This window comes from Equus caballus, chromosome 14 (assembly GCF_041296265.1).
Source record: "Equus caballus isolate H_3958 breed thoroughbred chromosome 14, TB-T2T, whole genome shotgun sequence".
Taxonomy (NCBI): Eukaryota; Metazoa; Chordata; class Mammalia; order Perissodactyla; family Equidae; genus Equus; species Equus caballus.
In genome coordinates, this window is record NC_091697.1 from 61,552,426 (window position 1) to 61,574,752 (window position 22,327).

General features: G+C 35.4%; 1 protein-coding gene across 2 annotated transcripts in view; it reads right to left on the minus strand.

The window, feature by feature from the left end:
- Positions 1–22,327, minus strand: part of SLC27A6 (solute carrier family 27 member 6) — a 59,301-nt gene that overhangs the window by 6,453 nt on the left and 30,521 nt on the right. For both annotated transcript variants that reach the window (XM_001504475.5, XM_023617760.2), the window contains 3 exons: positions 13,504–13,698; positions 4,963–5,053; positions 450–648 (listed from right to left, as the gene is read on the minus strand). In XM_001504475.5, coding sequence (XP_001504525.2) covers positions 450–648; positions 4,963–5,053; positions 13,504–13,698 — 485 coding nt within the window. The remainder of the gene's footprint in view (positions 1–449; positions 649–4,962; positions 5,054–13,503; positions 13,699–22,327) is intronic.

The following is a 22,327-nucleotide window of genomic DNA, read 5'->3' on the forward strand; positions in this document are numbered from 1 at the left end:
GACTAGTAAAGCAACATAATTTCATAAGCCAAAAATAATCTTAAGGAACTAAAAAAGGACACATAAGAAAAGAAAGTTTTGCTGTTTCACTATTTTTATCATTAGGTCAAGAATTAGACTATATTTGATGAAATTGATTTTCTGTTTTAACCCTACTATTTAGATTTCATGTCTGCTTCCCTGTTTTAGATTCTAAAGAAAAGAAGCTCAGATTTGGACCAAAGTGATTCATTAAAATAATTATAAAAGTGGACATCAAACTTTAACTTATGTTTCAATCTAAAAACAGATGGCCAATGAATTTTTAAGTGGGGAGACATTATAGAGCGAAAAGGGCTCCGTCCGCCCTGAAGGTCAAGAGCACGTGGTCTGTAATGTTTCCACAGAGCCTTGCTGGGAGCATGGTTCACCGTCACAGAACGAGCAGCACAACTGATGGTCTTTCATACCTGAAAGTGTCTCCAATACGGTCCCAAAAGTAAAGGAAATCCTCCTGGTCTTGGACTATTAAGTCTCCTGTGTTAAAGTAAACGTCTCCCTTCTTAAAAACATCACAAAGCAATTTCTTTTCCGTGTGCTTCCTGTTCCCCACATAACCAAAGAAGGGATTCTGTGCATTCACTCGAGAAACGAGAAGTCCAGGTTCTCCTGTGAGAGAAGGCATTTTTCAGTGATCTCATTAACCACCATTGCACACACTATGCAGGTACCTAAATTATATCCAACCAACACAACCAGTGTTGCTTATCTTACTTTCCTTTGAACTTATTTTTATTCTATCCGATATCATTTACTCTGGGTGTCTACATTTAGCACCTCCTTTCACAGATTGCCATAAACACAAATTACTTTGGAAAAACTAATGAAAAGGAAATCGAATGTAAAGAAGGTTACGTTAACTTTATTTTATATCCTGGGTGGGTGGACCAATGGCTCCTTGTTTTTTGGATTACATAGATTTTTAACAGTGATAATAATGACAACTATATACGTAATAACCATAATAATAATTTTAATAAGATTATGAGAGTAGCAATATTTATTGGGCATTTGCTATATAGCAAGCCCCATACGCCCTTTGCAGCAGTCATCTTGTTTATTTTTCACAGAAATTCTTTGAAATTGAAAATTATAATCCCTGTTTCACAGGGAAGGAACCAGGGCCCAGAATGAAGTAAGTTATCAAAGTCCAATAGATAGAAACGAATGGACTTAGAACACAAATTCAAGTCTCTATGATTTTGTAACAAGGTTTCTGTACAATACTTTGATCTAATTAATATATTATTAGAAATTTAAGAAAATGTTTTATTCTTCTGGGATGTTCATTTGGAAATCCTTTACAGGCAAGAGATGAGACATGAAATGTATTGGTTTTACCTATATTTAGACACTTTATCTGAAATAAATTTTCAATAGGATTTATCCAAATTAATCAAGATTTTGCCCAGCAATCTGCAAGGTAAAAATCTACTCCTAAGAGAAGAGTAGAAGACAGAGGGGAGCAGCAATCACTGCCCTACAAGATTTCAAGGCCATTGTTGACTTGGTCTGTCCCCTGCCCCCTGCCCCCCTTCTCTTCTGGATGAAGGGCAGCAACATCCACATGATGAGTTACACGGGGTTGAATTCCAGCAAACTGTAAAGCAATTTGTGTCATTTTAACACTCTCTATTCAATTCCCATTGCTCCCACTCCTTATGGACATTCTGGCTTCCAAGGGCACACACGTCACTGGCCAAAGCAAGCCAGCTCTGCTATAGCAGAGGCCTCTCATTGTCATTGTCATCACCAACACCATCATCATCACAATCATTGCCATTGTTACACTTATTGGGCACTTTCTGGGTACCAGCCACTACTCTGAGTGCTTTACCTATGTATCCCATCTGGTCCTCATCACAAACCTGTAGGACAGGCCCTTCTAGTATCTTCATTTTACAGGTGAAGAAACTGAGGAAGAAAACCTGATTTGCCCAATGTCACACAGCTGCCAAATGTTGGAGCTGGAGCTTTTTAACCAGGTCCATCCAACTCCAGAGCCTCTCCTTCATCACATATTCCATCAGTCTACGTTCCCTGTACTTCAGAACTTTCCAAGCCCCTTATATTTCCCTTAAAATTTATGTCCTTTGTTTTTCTTGTTCAGGAGACAGGTGACAGGTTCTTCCCTGACAAATTAATGACTACAAATGCTTAAAAAGGTCACAGTCTATTCTTATCTTTCCCTTCTGGATATAATTTATGCAAGACAAAATACTTTAATGAAAAAAATAATATTGAGTAACCCAAAATGAGAATTGGAAAATAGTAAAGTTGATATTTGGAGACAATCTGCTTTTTTTCTTTTATTGACGTATAATTGACATAGAATATCCTATTAGCTTCAAATGTACATCACTGATTTGATACGTCTCTACATTATGAAATGATCACTACAATAAGTCCTGTTACCATGTCACCATACAAATTTATTTTAATATTATTGACCATATTCCTTATGCTGTACATTGCACCCCATGACTTATCAATTTTATAACTAGAAGTTTGTACCTCTTAATCCCCTTCACCTATGTCACCTGCCCCCTCAATTCCTCCCTACTCTGTTCACCACCAGTTTCCTGTATCTATGAGTCTATTTCTGTTCTGTTTTGTTTGTTCACTTGTTTTGTTTTTTAGATTCTACACATAAGTGAATCATATGGTATTTGTCTTTCTCTATCTGACCTATTTTATTTAGCATAATACCCTCTAGGTCCATCCACATTGTTGCAAATGACAAGATTTCATTCTCTTTTATGGCTAATATTCCACTGTATCTGTATACCACATCTTCTTTATCCATTCATCTATCAATGGACACTTAGGCTGTTCCTATATCTTGGCTATTGTAAATAATGCGGTATTGAACATGGGGTTGCATATACCTATTCGATGTAGTGTTTTTGTTTTCTTCAGATAAATATCCAGAGTGGAATTGCTGGATCCTACGGTAGTCCTATTTTTAACATTTAAAGGAACCTCTCTACTGTTTTCCATAGTGGCTGTGCCAATTTACATTTCCACCAACAAAGTGTACAAAATTTCCCTTTTCTCTACATCTTTGCCAACACTTGTTATTTTTTTATATTTTTGATAATAGCCATTCTAACAGGTGTAGGGTGATATCTCATTATGATTTTGATTTGTACTTCCCTGATAATTAGTGAGGTTGAACATCTTTTCATGTGCCTGTTGCCCATCTACATGTCTTCTTTGGAAAAACATTCAAATCCTCTGCTCATGTTTTAATCGGAGTGTTTGTTTTTTTGATATTAAGTAGTGTAAGTTCTTTATATATTTTGGATATTAACCCCTTCTCAGATGTACGATTTGCAAATATCTTCTCCTGTTCAGTTGGTTGCCTTTTTGTTTTGTTGATGGTTTCCTTTGCTGTGCCAAAGCTTTTTAGATTAATGTACTCCCATTTGTTTATTTTTGCTTTTATTGCCATTGTTTGAGGAAACTGGTGCAAAAAATACTAAGATTGATGTCAGAGAACTGACTGCATATGTTTCCTTCTAGTTTTATGGTTTCAGGTCTTACATTCAAGTCTTTAATCCGTTTTGAATTAATTTTTGTGTGTATGGTATAAGATAGTGTCGTTTCATTCTTTTTCATGTGGCTGTCCAGTTTTCCCAACACCATTTATTGAAGAGACTGTCCGTTCCCCATCATATATTCTTACCTCCTTTGTTGTAAATTAAGTGACCATACACGAGTGGGTTTATTTCTGGCCTCTCTATCCTATTCCATTGATCTATGTGTCTGTTTTCATGCCAGTACCATACTGTTCCAATCTGCTTTTTAAGGAACCCTGAGGTTGCATAAGCAGTTCTGGGATTCAAGTTCCAATGTCAGATATTGTTGTAATTGTAATAAATAAAACACACTAGAAAAGTGTTTAAATAAAGTTCTTTGCAATCTCTTTAGAAATGCCTTTTATCTTAGATGCTGTCTATAGAGGTGAATTAGGGAAAGATATTTGAGAAATTCTCCTAGGCTTGAAATTCAGAGGATTGGGAAATTTGTTTTTTAATAGATAAGGCCTATATTTTCTCCAGTCTTTCAGCTACCAGGAAAAAAAAAACAAACAGGTTTGCAACCTTTAGCTTCACATTTTAAATAAAGATTTAAAGAAAATCATCTCTGGAATGTAGTTTAAACATATTCTGAGGCTGTAAAAAGTATTTTTGGCCTGATTTATTCAGAGTGGATCTCTAAACAATTCTAAGTGCACGTTTCTACATTTAATTTTCTAGGTTAATGATATGTAGCAGCAAATTAATTGGGGCACTTGCTTTCATTAAAATTTCTAACCAAAAATTATAAGAAAGTCTACCTTAGTGGAGGAGGGAGAGTGAGAGGGAGAAGAGAAGGGGAGGGAGGTAAGAAGGCACATGCCAGGCCCTCTGCAGGGCTTTGCACACATCGTCTCATTTAATCGTCAATGATAACCTTACAAAATAAATATTGTCACTCTATTCTACATATGAAGAAAATAAGACTCAGGTTGAGTGAGCTGCCTAAAGCTGTACACTTTCTAAATGTGAAAGCCCAGATTGAAATCCAAGTCTGGCCAACTTTCCCCCAGACCTACAATGACAAATTAAGTCATTCATTTCTATAGCATATTTTGGTGATATCAAGCATTCCACATGTGCCACTGTTACAAACCAGAAGTGATAGATTAAGAAAAATATGAGCCTAATAGTAACCACTTTTAACTTTTAATAATGTGCCATCTGAGTGATCCTTTTGGGCCCCCTAACATCTAATAATTAAACCATTCTACCTGCATTGAAATCCCAAATAAGTTACACTATATATTAGAAATAACCATTCTTTCTTTTCTAAATACAGTAGTAATTAAATAAAAATCCAGAAACTTTGAGGAGAAATCTTCAAATACAAGAATCTTACCTTTTTTTACATTACTACACCAGCCCTGTTCATTTCTAATGGGCTCATCCTTCTGAAAATCAAACTTTATCAAGTCAAAAGTGAAAAAAAGCTGTAAAAACAAAATCAAACAAACAAAAACAAAACTTGTTATTTATTTGGGCAGTGACATCTACTGGTAGTAGATTTTATGCTCAGTCAATTGAAATAAAGAATTGGAACGTGGATTTATTAAAACCGGTAAACTTTACTGATGAAAAATTAAATAAACATTTGAAAATCAAAACTGAAGGTATTAGTAAACAGAACTTAGGTACTGACATTTACTTTCATTTCTTTTACGATGCACTAATTTTAATCTTGAATGAGTGATAGCAAGCAATCCCTGCACATAATGAAATATTCTACTAATGATAGGTAGGAGGACCATTTTCTTGCCTTCCCCTTTTTGCAGTCATTCAAAACATCCCTTGAAACGGAAAGTCTTTATAGAACTAAAATGTAAGCATGTGAATGCAAGGATTTTGTTTTCTATTTTTAACTTCCAATCCTTTGAAAAGGGACCAGATGCCTAAAATGTACTTATTATTTGACACACATTGATCTTTCCCCAGGCCTTGCACTTGAATGTCCCTGAAGGAACACTCAGTGCTTCTGCACACTGTTGTGCTGGGAGACGGCAAATCTGTGGGAACATCCTCATCACATTGGGAAACAAGTTAAGTGGACATCTCTCCTTGCCCCCAAATATATCTGGCTACCCCGCTCCTGTAATGTCCATGTTGCCATGTCACGCAGATTCACAGGTCCACTAAAATCTGACCCTGAGAGAGAATCGCAAATGGGTTCAATCCGACCCGCTCATTTTATATATAAGAAAATTGAGGTTTTCCTGATCATTAAACAAGCAATTTCATTAAGCTCAACTAAAAAAACTAAAATGGAGGTAATAAAATGAAGTGAGAAAAATAAGGAAGGATGAAGAGAGGGAGGAGGGAGAGAGAAATGAACAAATATAGAACAAATAAATGGGAAAAGATGAATAAGATGGATGTAATAGTATTATTTATTATCAAAGACTGAACAGAAACATCTCTGGTTTTTAATCTCAGTAAACTCAGCATGTAACTAGAATCAGAATTCATTATTTGAATTGAAATATAAATGAGAGCAACTAATATTGATTGAGCACTTACTGCATGCCAGACACTGTGCTAAGAGCTTAAGAGCAGTATTTAATTTAATCATCAAAACACCCTATGGGGTAGAAATTAGTATAATCCTATTTTACAATGAGGGCCAATGAAAGAGGCAGCAAAGGAAAATGTATTGTTATTCTAGACATAAAGATTCCTCATTAAAATGCAAGCTTGCTTCTTCTTGGTCTTTGTCTGTAATTGGGATAACAGGATGTTGGCCACTTGCCTAATGACTGGTCAAAAGAAAGATTCCAGAAGTTCCGGAACTGCATTTATCATTTAGGCCAAACAAGAACAGAGCCCAGTTCATTACCTATTCTTTTCTCTAGTGTTTTAACATGCTTTGTATCTTGAAAAATTTGCCCAGCAACTGGTGATATTATTATAACAGCTTTAGTGTTATTTCTTTTAGATTAATTTGGCAACCACATGCATGGGTGATTCATTCCACACCCAATCACTGTTCCATATGCCTGTTATCAGATATAGGGATTCAATGGTCAAAAAGTGGGTAATTTTATAATACAAAGGAAATTTAAATATATCATAGCATCTTCTAGAAGTAGTCTGGGTCAGAGCAGTAAGTCTCAGCTAGAGGGGTTTCTATCTTTTCTCCCTGCATTCAACAGGTCCCACAAGATTACAAAAATGGCCATTATAATAACATAAAAAAATAGATGCCACACTTTAATATCTCCTAAATGTATATGTACCTGTACAGGTACAGGTAAAGGTATAGGTATAGGTATATATGTGCAGAGCACAGCGGAAGAGGCTCCCATTCATACCAGGTTAGGAGCACAGATCCCCCAGAACTGTGCTGTGCACTCCTGTGGCTGTGCACACTGCCCCTTGGAGTTCCCGCACAGATGGATCTCTATGCCTTTGCAGACTCAGATTTGTAAATTTAGAAGTTGGAAAGGGAACACAAGAATCATTTCTTCTATTAACACTTGAGGAGACTTTGAATCCAGAGGAAAGTTACTTGTCAAAGTCAAAAAGTCAGGTAGTGGCAGAGCTGAGATTAGAGTCCTTGGTACACTGATTCCAGTGTAGGATTTTTCCCCTCAACATTCTGCTACATTGCCTCCACCTTGACAGCAGAGGCTCATTTATTTGGCACCATAGGTAAAGGGCAGTTTCTCTGTTTTCTTAAACAGAAGACTCTTAAAAAAATACAAACACGCACAAATAAGTCGTCTACCTATTATAAATCTATATTTTTATATATTGTAATATATAATATTATATATAATTAGGGTATTATGAATACTTATTCTTAGAATGTATTGTTATGCAACAGTATAGTTCTGAATAGTTTTCAGAGTTAATTGTGTTTAAAAATTATCTAAAAAAAATCAAAGAAAAGAGAAAAATAAGAAGGAAATTAAAAATTTTCCCAAACCTGAACCAAAAGTAAGCCATTGTTAACACATTGGAACATATTCTTAACTCACCCAAAGTGATCCCATTAAAGCTAAAACAGATGCACTCAATCTTCTGCTCAAAATCTTTGCTCACTTTACTATCAGTACCGTGGTCTCATTGCTGTTCCTCAAACATGCCAGGCAGGTAACCACCTTAGAGCCTTTGCACGGGCTGTTCATTCCACTTTGAACAGCAGATAGCCTCATGAACTCATTGCCATATCCTTCAAGCCTTTCCCTAAATCTTGCTTTCTCAGTGTGGCCTTCCCTGGTCAACCGATCTAAAATTACAAAAACCCCTACCAAAACACACACACATACACACAATCTCCTTTCCCTATTTAATTTTCCTCTTTAGTGTTTATGAGTATGTAATATAGACTGTATTTAACTTATTTATCTTGCTTGTTTTCTGTCTTCTCCAATAGAATACAACCTGCACATGGGCAGGCATTTATGCCCATTTGTTCACTGCGTTCACAGGGCGAGGCATATTGAAAACTTGGAACAAATATATATAAAGAAATGCATTTGATGAGCATCATTATAAATATGTGTTTAAATTGATTGAGAGGAAGGTAGAAATGATTAATAAAATAATTTATGAAAAATGAAACTATACCATTTTAATAAATGCAATCAATTTAAATTTTCTTGAATTTAAACAAAAGGAAATGGAACTAAAGTTAAACTAAATTGTTTCTTGAGCATATCAGTCCCTGTGGGGTAAAGAATTTAACCTTAATTCAAAATTTAACCAGGGGTCTGGCTATTACTTTCAGCTTCTTGGAGACAATCTCTAAGTCTTTGCAAGGTCTCTATAGATAGGAGTGTATTTGATGCCCGAGGGCTACAGCAACCAGATAGTAATATGATGTAGAGTGGCGTCTCTGAGCCACATCAATAATGTGACGTAGGGTAGGGGCTTTGAGTCACCCAGCTTGACCTCCTGGGGGGCTGGATTTGGAGGTCAGCCATGGAGGCAGCCAACTAGATTTACATGATTGAGTCACCCCCGCCCCCAAAAGGCTCTGGACATCAAGGCTTAATGAGCTTCCTTTATTGGCAATAGTCCATGTAAATCACCATACATCAATTCCAGGAGAGTAATGCCACTGTCCTGACTCCACAGGAGAGGACACTAGAAGCTTTGCATCTGGTACCCTCCTTAGTTCTGCCATAAGGCTTCTTCTCCTGGCTAATTTTAACCTGCATCCTCTAGATGTAATAAGCTGTAACTATGAGTCTAACAGTTTTCAGTGAGCTTTGTGAGTCCTAGCGAATTACCAAACCTAAAGGTGGTCTTAGGGACTCTCAAACAGCAATTGATGGCAGGAGTAAGGGTGGTCTTGTGTGGACTGTTCCCTAAATTTGCAGTTGGCTAAATTTCCTAGTCCCTAAAAGATGTCTAATTTTAAGACATTAAAAAAGTCTATAAAAATGTGAAGAAAATAAGCCTATTGACTAAACTCCATATTTTATCTTTACATTGTATCTATGGTTTTCTCACTATGAGAGATGAAAGAATTAGCACTTATATTTCCTCCCACCCAATTCCCATTTTTGTTAGTGTTACAGTTATTTTTATATTGTCAGGATTTACACTTCCATTCCATCTATAAACAGAATTCAGAGCTGTTCGATCTTCTATATTTAAACAGATTCAATCAAACCTTTTAACTGAAGGTGATTCCTTCATTTTTTCTGCTTTATCTTCTGGTTGACCAGAAATTTCCACTCAGTGAATTTTATAAAGAAGCATTGCATTCCTGTAAATCCACGGGTATTATGTTCTCTGATTTCTTAAAATTTTGAGAACACTTCTTTGTTGCCTTTATACTTGAAGAACAACTTAGAACTAAAATTCTTCGGTGGAAACATTGCTTTCCTTTCTTTCTGATATTTAATGTTTTATTCTTGTTTTGAGCGATGTCTAAGATGTTTCCCATCTTCATCCTACACTTTCTACGTTCTTTGTTTTTTCTGTCTCAGCGTCTCTTCATGGTTCTCTAATTTATGTTCAGTAATTTCACCAGGATATATTTTTCTGATGATCATTCTGCGTAATATTTTTTTTCCTGGAACGCAATGTGCTCTTTTGCTAAAGATTGGAGTCTTTATTTTAAGGAAGTTTTCTTCTATTAGGTTTGAAAAAATTGTTTTTCTCTTTGACTTGATCTTTTCTACAGTAACACCAATTAAGCACATGTCTATGTTTTCAAAATCTATCTTTCTAATTTACTTTATATTATAAGAATATTTGCTTATTCTTTTTATTCTTTGTGTGACTCCTTAATCCTATCCATCTTGTTCCCTAGGAATGTTTATATTCCTGTTTATTTTTAAGTCTTTTAATGTGGTGTTGTAAGTCTTTTAATGTAGTGTTCATCTCTGTAATATTTTCATTTTTTCCTTTATTTTTTTCTTTGAGCTGAGCATGCCTACTTTCCAACTCTTTTTGTTGATTTACATTTTCCTTGCACTTTCCTCTTCTTTGAGCTCTTATTTTTAAAGAGAATATTATCGCTATTTTTGAACTTGTGGGAAATTGTTTTTCTAAACATTTCCTGGCCACTTTGGAGGCCTTATTATTTTAATGTGCATCCATATTTTTTTCAGCTGTCTTTTATTGAGATTCATTTTCTCCCTTTTTTCAAGTTTTATTTCCTCTAGGGATTTCATGTTTCTTCCTTCCCTGTTATTATCCCTGGGTGTAGAAAAGGAGAAGACAGTCCGTAACTTACTTGGGTTTGTCTCTTCCATGCATTGTCACAAATTTTTTTATATTTTTTCCTATGGGGCACATCACCATTCAGATTCATGCATTTAAATAGTATGTATAGCACAGAAGAAGGACATTTGGGTTACAAGAACTCTGTGTTGCTGCCTCATCTTTGTCCTTCAGTGTTAACATCCTACCTTCATTGAGAGGCTGTTTCCTCTCTGAGATGGTAAGTCTCCTTGGGTTTACATTTCTGAGAGACACACTTCTTAAATCTCCCCATGTAATTATGGAATAGTTATTTGCCCAAATTTTTCTGATTACCTGCTATGTAACAAACAATATGTGAAGGGAATAATAAAAGAAACTAGAATTCATATGATATTGGGTATATTTTTAAAAATTTACTAACTGAAAAAAACCCTAACTAAATGGTGTTGAACATCAGAAGTTTTCCAAATAAATTGGAGACAATCATGACTTCCAGCATTGACATTATTACAATCTGACAGGGAATTTAAGACATTAGAAAATTGTAATGAAGTCAAGCCAGTAATAGAAAATACAAATCTTCTTCATTGTGCTCCAGTTGGATGATTACTTTGGAATGACTCAGGAGCTTTAATAGGAATACCAAATTTTTAACAGAGCTAGTGCAATGAATTGAGAAAATCAACTGTAAGGAATGTAAAACTCAGTAATATCAGCATTTATTCTTCCCCAAGTTACTTTTGTTCAGAATGCAGACATATTTCTGAGATGTCAATAAGACCTTCAAAATCCCAAAGAACGCATTATGAAAATAGTTTTCACCTTCTTGAGGTTCCAAACATTAGGACAATTGCACCAGCTTTGAATCAATTTCTTTACTTTTTAAAAATTATATTTTTATCTCTTGACACTCCTCAATAATGTTTCTATTCTATTTCTTCAATTTATGCTCTTTTTTATTTCCCTCCTTTTATTTTCTTTGAGTTTATTTTAGTGTTTTTTTTTAATTAACTTATACAAATGGACATTTAGTTCACTAATCTTCGGCTGTTCTGAGCCAGGCCCACAAGTTTTGAAATGTAGCATTTTCATTATGATTCAGCTCAAACTATTTTCTAATTCCTATTTTGATTTATTTGTTGACTCACAGAAATTTAAAGATGCTTTATTTGCAAATATATAGGAGACGATCTAGCTGTCATTTAAAAATTTTATTTCTAGCCTGTTAAGCTGATGTCAGAGAACATAATCCATATATATTCAATCATTTGAAATTTGCTGGAATTCCATAAGTGGTCCCATCATCCTTGTGAATGCTTCATAAGTGCTTGAAAAGAATAGATATTCTGCAGTTTTTAAATACGGAGTCCTATGTATGTCCGTTAGTTCAAATAGTTTGTTTATTGTATCATTCAAATATTTGCTATCACTTAAGATTCTTTTGCTTATTCTGGCTAACACTGAAAGAGCTATAATAAAATATCCTACTATGATTCTGAATTTATTTCTCCTTGAGGTTACATAAATTTTGAGACTTATTTCTTTACTTTCACTTTTATTCTTCAAAAAATATTATTGTTGAGTATAAATTCTATTTTGACAATTGTTTTCTCCAAGCAAGTCGAAGATATCTGTCCACTATCTTTTGTTTCCCATGGTTGCCACAGAGAAATTAGCTGTAAGTCTTATTCCTAGGAAGGTGATTTTTTCTCTGCTTTTAAGATTTTAGTGGCATCTTGATATAGTTTTTTATAAAAACATATATTAGGGGCCAGCCTGGTGGCATAGTGGTTAAGTTCATGCACTCCACTTCGGCAGCCTGGGGTTCTTGGGTTCCGATCCTGGGTGCAGACCTATACACTGCTCACCAACCCATGCTGTGGCAGAGTGCCACATACCAAAAATAGAGGAAGATGGGCACAGATGTTAGCTATGGGACAATCTTCCTCAAGCAAAACGAGGAAGATTGGTAACAAATGGTAGCTCAGGGCCAATCTTCCTCACCAAAAACAAAAAAAAAAGAAAAAGAGGGGCTGGCCCAGTGGCACAGCAGTTAAATTCACACGTTCCACTTCTCGGCAGCCCTGGGTTTGCCGGTTCGGATCCCAGGTGTGGACATGGCACCGCTTGGCAAAAGCCATGCTGTGGTAGGCGTCCCATGTATAAAGTAGAGGAAGATGGGCATGGATGTTAGCTCAGGGACAGTCTTCCTCAGCAAAAAGAGGAAGGTTGGCAGCAGTTAGCTCAGGGCTAATCTTCCTCCAAAAAAAAAAAAAAAAAGAAAAAGAAACCATATATTAGAAGCCTATAAAATAATCTCACCTTATCTGCAGTTTCAGTTACCTGTGGTCAACCACAGTCTGAAAATATTAAATGGAAAATTCCAGAAATAAACAATTCATAAGTTTTAAACTGCACACTGTTAGTCACTTAGTACCCGTCTCGATTATCTGATCTGATTATCCGACTGTTGTGGGATTGCAGTGCTTGTATTCAAGTAACCCTTATTTTACTTAACAATTCGAATACGCCAAAGAGAGGCTGTAAAGTGCTTCCTTTAAGTGAAAAAATGAAAGTTCTTGGTTTAATAAGGAAAAAAAAAATCATATGCTGGGGTTGCTAAGATCTATGATAACTTTTATTACAGTATATTGTTATAATTATTCTATTTTATTATTAGTTGTTGTTAATCTCTTACTGTGCCTAATTTATAAATCCAACTTTACCTAGGTATGTATGTATAGGAAAAAACATAGTATATATAGGGTTTGGTACTACCTGCAGTTCAGGCATCCACTGGGGGTCTTAGAAGGTATCCCCCGCAGATAAGGGAGGACCCCTGTATATAATTTTTGAGTTATATAAAAATTAAAGGTACATAGAAATAGTGGATTGAAAATACTCAAGGAAAGTGGAAATAGTTAAATTAATATATATCAGGACTTATGCTTGCTGTTTATATGTTATATCATAAAATTTGCAAACTGAACAAAAGAATTAGGTATCATTATCTCCATGTTATAGAGGGAAAACATGGGAGATGTTTGCAGTTTTCATAACCCACAGCACCACAGTTCGTCTAGAGGCCACTACTTTATTTATGGAAGTTCTCACCTTAAAAAAATAAGTTGATAATATTTACCGTAATTTACAAGCACAAAGTCTAGAAGAGAGATTAGGAGACCTCAATGTATTTCTTTTGTAAAGAAAATATTGTACTTACTTTGTAAAAGAAATTTGTTCTCCCTATTGATCCAATTTTCCCAGTGTGATTCATGAAACAAATGTTTCCTTCAGTAGCTCCATAAAGCTCACACATCTTAATATTTCCAAATCTGTCTAGAAATTCTCTCCATACATCACTTCGTATGCCATTTCCAACTGCCAAACGCACCTGATGATCCTTTTCTTCTTCTCTCTGTTAGAAGAAAAGATTTTATTTGTAATTTATTAATTCTGGTTCCCAATTCTTTCTTTCAGCTGTTACTTAAATGGCAAATATCTAGGGGTAAGTTGCATATGTGCAATAATGGAGAGGAAGTAAAAAGAAATCATGTAAGTCTGTTGCAGAATGGTGTCCAACAGCTAATGAAACAAACACTAGCCCAGAGTAACATAGCTTTTATTTCCCCACATCTGGGAAGAGCTTTTCCTAAATTCCAGATTACTGAAGCCTTATTTTGGTAGAGATCAAGTAAGGAAGAAAGCATGTATCAGGAAAAAAGCATTACTTTAAAAAATTATAAAATAATACTTGAGTTTGTATTCTCACTCTATTATTTATTATCTATATAACTTTGAAGAAGAGGTTGAATACTATTCTGATCTCGGTTTATTCATCTGCAAAAACTGATAATAATACCTGTCTCGCTTACATACTGCAGTATACAATTCACTCAGTTCCCAGCATACAGTAAACCATAGATTGAGCTCATCTAATCACGGTAATATTTGGCTTGAAAACATTATGAAACCTATTTGTAACTATTATTTTTGAATGTACAATATCTTCATATTTTTACTTCTAGTTCATATCTTAGAATTAAAGGAAAAATAGAACTATATTTTATTCTATATTCAATAAGCACTATGTTAATTAACATGAATTATACAGGGATCAAAAATTGGAACCTCAGTAGAATGGCTATTATCAGAAGACAAGAAATAACAAATGTTGGCTTCGATGTAGAGAAAAGGGAACCCTTGCGCACTGCCCGTGGGAATGCAAACCAGTGCAGCCACTATGGAAAACAGTATGGAGATTCCTCAAAAAATTAAAAATAGAACTACCGTATGATTCAGCAATTCCCCTTCTGGGTATTTACCCAAATAAAATGAAAACACTAATTCAAAAAGATATTTGTACCCCCATGTTCATTGCAGCATTATTTACAATAGCCAAAATATGAAAACAACCTAAATGTCTATCAATGGATGAATGGATAAAGGAAATGTAGTATATACACACAATGGAATATTATTCAGCCATAAAAACAAATGAAATCTTGCCATTTGCGACAACATGGATGGATCTTAAGGGCATTATGCTAAGTGTAATAAGTCAGACAGAGAAAGACAAATACCGTATGATCTCACTTATATATGGAATCTAAAGAACCCACAAAACTTCAAGCTCATAGGTACAGATTGGTAGCTGCCAGAGGCAAGGGGTGGGTGTGGGTGGAATGGGTGAAGAGGGTCAAAAGGTACAAATTTTCAGTTATAAAGTAAAAAGTTATGAAGATTTAATGCACATCATAGTCGCTATAGTTAATAACACTGTATTGCATGTCTGAAAGTTGCTAAGAGTAGGCCTCAAAAGTTCTCATCATAAGAAAAAACATTTGTAACCACGTATGGTGTCAGATGTCAGCTAGACTTATTTTGGTGATCAGTTTGCAATATACACAAATATAAAGTCATTACATTGCACACCTGAAACTAATACAATATTCTATGTCAATTATACCTCAATAAAAACAATTAGAGTAAGAATATATTATCAGTATAGTCATGGTAAATCCATTGATTCCTTCCGAGCTACTTTCATCCCCGCCAAAAGTAATACAAAATAACAAGAACTAATAATAAATCAACAACAATAACAAAATACAGAAATCAGTGACCCTTACACTTGCAATTAAAAATGATTAACTGATCACATTCTTTATCTCAGTTCCTTCTCAGTCTTAAAGGAAAGATTTTAATATATTAACTCTCAAAAACAAAGAGAATGTGAACGAAAAGTAATTTTGGAAACTGAAAAGTGAATAGATAAGAGGCACGTGACTAGGCAGAGTGAATAATGCTGAACTCTAAGCCTGCAGGTGGGAACACAACAAGTGCTCCTGAGAGTGTCAAAGAAGCATCAAAAAGAATGAGTGGGAGCTGGCCCTGTGGCCTTTTGGTTAACTTCAGCGTGCTCCACTTCAGTGCCCTGAATTTGCAGATTCAGATCCTGGGAAGGAATCTACACCACTCATCAAGCCATGCTATGACAGTGACCCACATACAAACTAGAGGAAGATTGGCACAGATGTTAGCTCAGGGCGAATCTTCCTCAGGAACAAAAAAAACGCATGAGGAAGTCTGCCTTGGAAATTTGTTTAAGAAGTATTTGCACCCCTAGATACCCTAATGTAGATGATGCATCTGGGAGTCTGCCTTTGCTACACTTCAGCCAAATACTGGAGACTTACTCTCTGGAGAAGTCCAACCAGACAGCTGCCAGTTTGGGTTGAGGAAATCTACTGGAAATAGTAGAGTTAAATGAAAGTCTGAATACCAGTTGGTGAGATCACTAAATTGTTCTGCTCTGATCTCAGAGCAAAACTAATCTATATTGAGAGAAACCAGAATATTGTTCACATTTGGTAGGACAATGACTGATTCTTGAAGATATCCAGGGCAAATGTCTTCAAGAAAAAAATAAATAAAATTGAGTAAAAATACTTGAAGTGTTTGTTAAATCGTACTGAGAAATTTCAGCTATGATGGAGCGTTTGAGAAGGATTAGTGACAGGCATTTAGAAAGCTAGATAAAAGAAGGCAATTATTATCAGGAATAAAAAGTGGAAAAAAAACAAATTGTAATTATATTTGCAATACATTATGTATATTAGCTATGAATAAAATTATATATTATAATTTCTTTATAATTCTAAAAACGGATAATCAAAATATTTGCAAATTTTCATAATTATATTGGTGCCTTAGAGGGAGAAGAAATATGTGTGAATATGAGTAGGAAGCCAGGTAAGTGATAGTTAAAACTGAAAAATTGAGAATTAGTAACATATATATTCTATTGAGAAATATAGAAGTAAATGATAACCAAAAATATCTTAAAATAATTAAAAATGTTGACCTCTAGAGATTAAGTATTGATAACAGGAGGGTACTGTTTATCTTGAGAGTACTATTTTATTTTTGAAAGTCATAAAAGTACCAAATTGATAAAATAAAAACTATATTAAAACAAATAAGAGACAGGGGGCTAGCCCAGTGGCATAGCGGTTAAGTTTGCATGCTCCACTCCAGTGGCCCGGGGTTCTCTGGTCTGGATCCTGGGCGCAGACCTGTACACTGCTTGTCAAGCCATGCTGAGGCAGGCGCCCCACATATAAAATGGAGGAAGATGGGTACAGATGTTAGCTCAGGGACAATTTTCCTCAGCAAAAAGAGGAGGATGTTAGCTCAGGGCTAATCTTACTCAAAAAAAACAAAAAAAATTAAGAGACAGCCAAGACTGTGGATACATCAGAAATGACACTCTGCCTTGCTGATTACCTTAGGCCCACATCAATAGGGTTTAAGGTAAATACTCTGCAGATACAGAAAAGAAGTCACTCAGATAAGAGCAGCTCCTTCCCAAACAGGATTCTTTTCTACCACTAAATATAACCCTGGGCAGTTCTGCCCCGGTTCTCACCTGTGGGCATGTCAGATATTGCCTACCTGGTATGGAACTAGCTCTTGGAAATTCCACTGCCATTCTCCTATATAAAACAGTAGCGCCGCAAATCTTAGGATTTATTGTGCTTGAACAGAGCACACTCTTTTCTATTGCAAAATTCTTGGATGCTTTTCAGGTGAGAGATGAGTTTTAGCAAGTATCACTGTTTACAAAATGTGTTGGCACATTCCAGAAACCAGTAGGAAGCTGGTTTATAAACTAAATTCCATAGACTTTAACTTGTGTGGGCTATAGCTGTACAAGCTTACTGAATAAGAATAAATATTCATCCAAAATGATTCCATTGATATAGAAAATCAAATTATCAAAACTAGGATAAGGTTTCTGTTTAGAAATATCAAATTCATTATTTAACTCTCAAGATATCTTTACTCTGTCTTCTTCTCCTTTGAAAGAAAACTCAGAAGATCATGCTTTGAGGAGTACGAGGAAAAAGAGAATGTCTGTTTCTTCTGATGTTGAAATGCATGCACATGCTGGAAAATTTAGAAAGTATAAAAAAATAAAAAAAGAAATAAAAATAACCTGTAATCCTGTGACATCAACATTACTATTTTCATATATCTATATATATATATACATGAAAAGTTAGTTATAATGAAAAGTCACACTTTGTATAGAACTATATATTCTAGTTTATTAATATATTATATTCTGAACATGGTTCTGACCTATTAGCGCTTATCTTTCAAAAATATGATTTTTCATGTTTATATAATTATTGTACAATTATACCACAATTTATTTGCTATCACCTATTTTTGGATAGCCACATTGTTTTTAAAGATTTTTAAAGAAAAAGATCATTTAAAGATTCATTGTTTTAACGTTAATGTACAACTGAAATTTCACAAGATTGTAACCTAGCATTAACTCAATTTAAAAAAAAAAGATTCATTGTTTTAAAGATTCAAGTGAATATCTTATCTATAAATCTTTGCATCTCATTAGGACAGATTCCTGGAAGAAGCCAATAGTTGTAAATATTTTTATGACTGTTGCCAAATTGTTGTATAAAAAGGACATCCTATTTGCATCATACCTCCTCACTGCACTAGAACTAAGGATTTTCATTTAATTTAAAATATTGTCAATTTGATAAAGAAAATCTGGCTTATTTGTTCTTTGTATTTAGTTTGTTTTTCTTTGATTTTAGGCAAGTTGAATGCTTGTCATATAGTAATATATTAATAAGATTAATACTTTGTTTCAATAGTATTTGTTTCAATTTAATTTTTATTTTTAATATTTTTATTCAATGTCTTAATTTTTATAATTAAATATATTATTCTCTTCTCTTGTTAATATTTCTACTTAATTTATGATAAAAAGTCTCTGTACCCATCCATAGCCAAAAAAATTGAAAGATTATTTTCTTCTTTACATTTAACTACTATATTCATCTAGAATTTACTTGTGAGAAAGGTATAATGTTCTAAATTTCATATAATGATTTGTCTCACTCATGGCCAATTTAGACTTCATGAAAATTTAATTTTAAATTTATTCAACTGTACTTATCCAAAGCCTTGCAAATAGAAGCTCCTCAATTAATAAATGTCTAAAATTTTAATCTGATTCAGTAAGCACATGAACACAAAATACTTTTAAACAATTCTTTAAAATTTTCCTTTAAAACATAACTGAGAATCTAAAAATAAGAGTAAAACATAAAGAGAGAACTGAAATAAGTGATATAAATTAGTTATTTTACAGTTTATTGAGATAATTATCAAAGCTACCAATGACATCATTCAGATTTTTGTTTGCTGATTCAAATCATGAGCATGAAAACAATATGATTTATTTATAATAATAATGTAAAAATTATATGAAGTCCTGTAGCAAGCCCAAAAGATATAGTTATTTTTGCCATGCACACACACACTCATATATACATATATGAAGAGAGAGAAAAATATAAACAAACAGAAGCTTAAAAAACTAGTATGCACAGGAATGAAAATTTTACCTAAAAGAGATCTACAATAAGTATTAGCATAAAGTCTAAATTGAGGGTTAGCAAACTGCATCTTGCAGGGGTCAAATCCAGCCTATCTCCTGTTCTTGTAAATAAAGTTTTATTAGAACACAGCCACACCCATTTATATGGATTGTCTATTGCTGCTTTTGCAATACAGAGGCAGAATGAAGTAGCTGTGATAGAGACAGTATGATCCACAAAGCCTAAAATATTTACTAATCTAGTGCTTTACAGAAAAAGCTTGCTGACCCTGTCCTAAATTATAAATAAAGTCAAAAAAGCAACAACTTCTTAATGTTAACACAAGTCAAGCACCATCTGGTTAGTTGGATAATACATTGGTGCCACAAATATTGGTTCATTAAGCTACCTCATCCAGATTCCCATGTATGTTCATTTTATGTTTCTTTCTTAGGAAGGGCTTTATGTCATTGGACATAACTGGGAGTTGGTTTTATTTGTAAAGTGAGAGAATAGCTTCTGATGCACATTAAGCATATGGTAGGTGAGTAAAATATTGGTCAGATGAGCCTTCTTAAAAAGCCTATCCTGCTACTGATGTTGTGTAGCTCTCGGTGACGCCGAAAAATGACTGGAAACCAAGGGAGGGCATCGAGCAGAGCCTGACGTAATAACATTAACCCGGCACCAACTGGCAGGTTGGTAGGGGTCAAGGATAGCAGGTGAAGTGGTCCAGATAAAAGATGATGATGGAAGAACGCATCTTGTGGTCAGGGAAATAGAAAAGGAGGGTCAGCAGAATGACAACTGTGAGGAAGAAAAAATCGTCAGGATTAGCAAAGGGAGGCTTAAAAAGTGACCCTGGAATATACAGAAATTGAGAGGAGGGTCTGGGGTTGCTAATTATATTTGGTTTTATATGTGTCCCTTTTGAAGCTGCTGTGAAACTAGCAGTATATCATCTAAAATACAACCAAATCTTCCTAATGCCCATCTATAAGTTAAAAAATCCCCTTCTCCGTCCATAAGTCCCCTCAAGGCTTCTTTAGAACAAATTCCTGTTCCTTTTCATTCTTTCTGAGACATGAGGTTACTACCTAAATATCACTGGATATCTAAGCTATGTTGGAAAAAGAAGAGGAGAGCATGTGCAAATACAAGTACAATCAAATGAATGAATATGTAACACCTACATATATACATACACAAGAGAAAGACATAGAGTGGCCGAGACTAAGAGACAGAGAAAGACAAAGAGATGGAGAGAGTCAGAAAGCACGAGAGACAGACAGACAGATAGAAAGCGGGAAAGACAGAGAGTGGAAGTGAAAGAAAGTGAGAGACCTACAGAGAAAGAAAGCAAGAGACACACAGAGCAAGAGAAGAGAGAGAGAGAGAGACAGGGAGAGTGAGACAGAGAACAAGACAGAGAGCCAGGGAAGGGGTTGGGGGGAGAATATCAGCAAAATAGAGAAAGAGGCAGAGTGAAACAGAGATAGATAGAAACATAGAGTGACATATGCAGAGACAGAGAGAGACCCACACTGCGAGACAAACACAGAGAAATGCAGAGAGACACACACACTCACACAGGGATGCAAAGTGACACACACTCACACAGAGATAGAGACCCGCACTCTGAGAGTGAGATACAAAGACACGTGCACACAGAGAGACTGTCTCCCTCTCCCTCTCTCTCTCTCTCTCTCACTCACACATACAGATACACACACACGCCGAAAGAAAGGCAAAAAAAGACATAAGCTAGACACAGAGAGGCATACTCAAAAAAAGAGGGGGCGCACACATAGAGACACAAATACAGAGACACCGTTGCACACAGAGACACAGGTATTGAGACCCTCAAAAAGAGAGAACATGCAAATAGAGACATACAAACAGGAACCAAGGTAGAGAGAGACTGAGAAAGGGGGCAAATATGGAAACCCAGAGAGTGCTGGATGGGAACAAGAGACACATTTGCAGCCAAATCAGGAGAAGCGAAGGGAGTAAATATGTTTGAGTCCCATGTCCAGGTTATAGTGTTATCTCATTTTAATCACCATGATAATTCTATAAAATAAGAAACATTATCCTCATCTCATTTTGCACCTTGCGGTAATCAAGTTCAGGTCCAATGTCACATACTAAATAGACAGAATTCGAACTCATTAAAATGTACATGCTATGTGGGCAGAGACTGCTGCCTGTTCTGCCTCTGCTGTACCCCATTGCCTAGGATAGTGCCTGGTGCATAAGAGATGTTCACAACACATTGGTGGAAAGAAGAAAGAAAGGGAGGAAAGGCAGGTTGAAGGAAGACAGAGAAAGAAGGAGGGAGGGGAGGAGAGAGGGAAGAAAAGAAGCCAAGAAGGAGAGGAGGGAGAAAACCAGCTCCAAAACCCCTCAAAAGCCCATGCTCTATTTTTCCAAGCCTCTCCCCATGATTTCTGTCATAGGAAGCAATCAAAACATGAGTCTCTAATTCAGTAGTTAGTGCTTAAATGTTTACACGCTCGCACACACACACACAGAGTAAGCCATTTTATGATATACAGAAAGTACTCATTTCATCTTCAGCCGTAAAATCTCATTCAAAATTTAAAAGAGAATTTGCTGAATGGGTCAGCGCTTTTAATATAGAGATCCCAAGATCTTGGATTTCAGTGGACCAGTCTCCCCCTGGCTTTCAGCGGCACGCATCAAATTGGCGTGATGATATCAGTAAAGAAGTCACATCAAGTTGAAAAAGGCTCTTGTTTCTTCAAAAGGTTCTTCTGGAGCTATTTTCCAGCAGTGTCTGGTGAACTGCCATACGCCAGGCAGTGGTTGAACTAGGGTTACCTCCTACCAAGTCACAGATTTATTCATTCATTTTCTGAAATAGGCAGCCCTCTAACAATGCCCTCCTAGAAAAAAAGGCTCTTTCTTCCAGAACATGTGCTTAATCCTACTCAGAGAATCTAAAATACACCCAGGCTGAATAGCCTCTTTATACCATATGAAATGTGAAACTCTGGAGGTTCTGTTTAAATACAGGTAATTTTTTACCAACCTTGATTTCTCAGGACACAAAGACTGTTGATCGATGGAGAGACAGAATAAAACAGAAATTCATAATGAAAA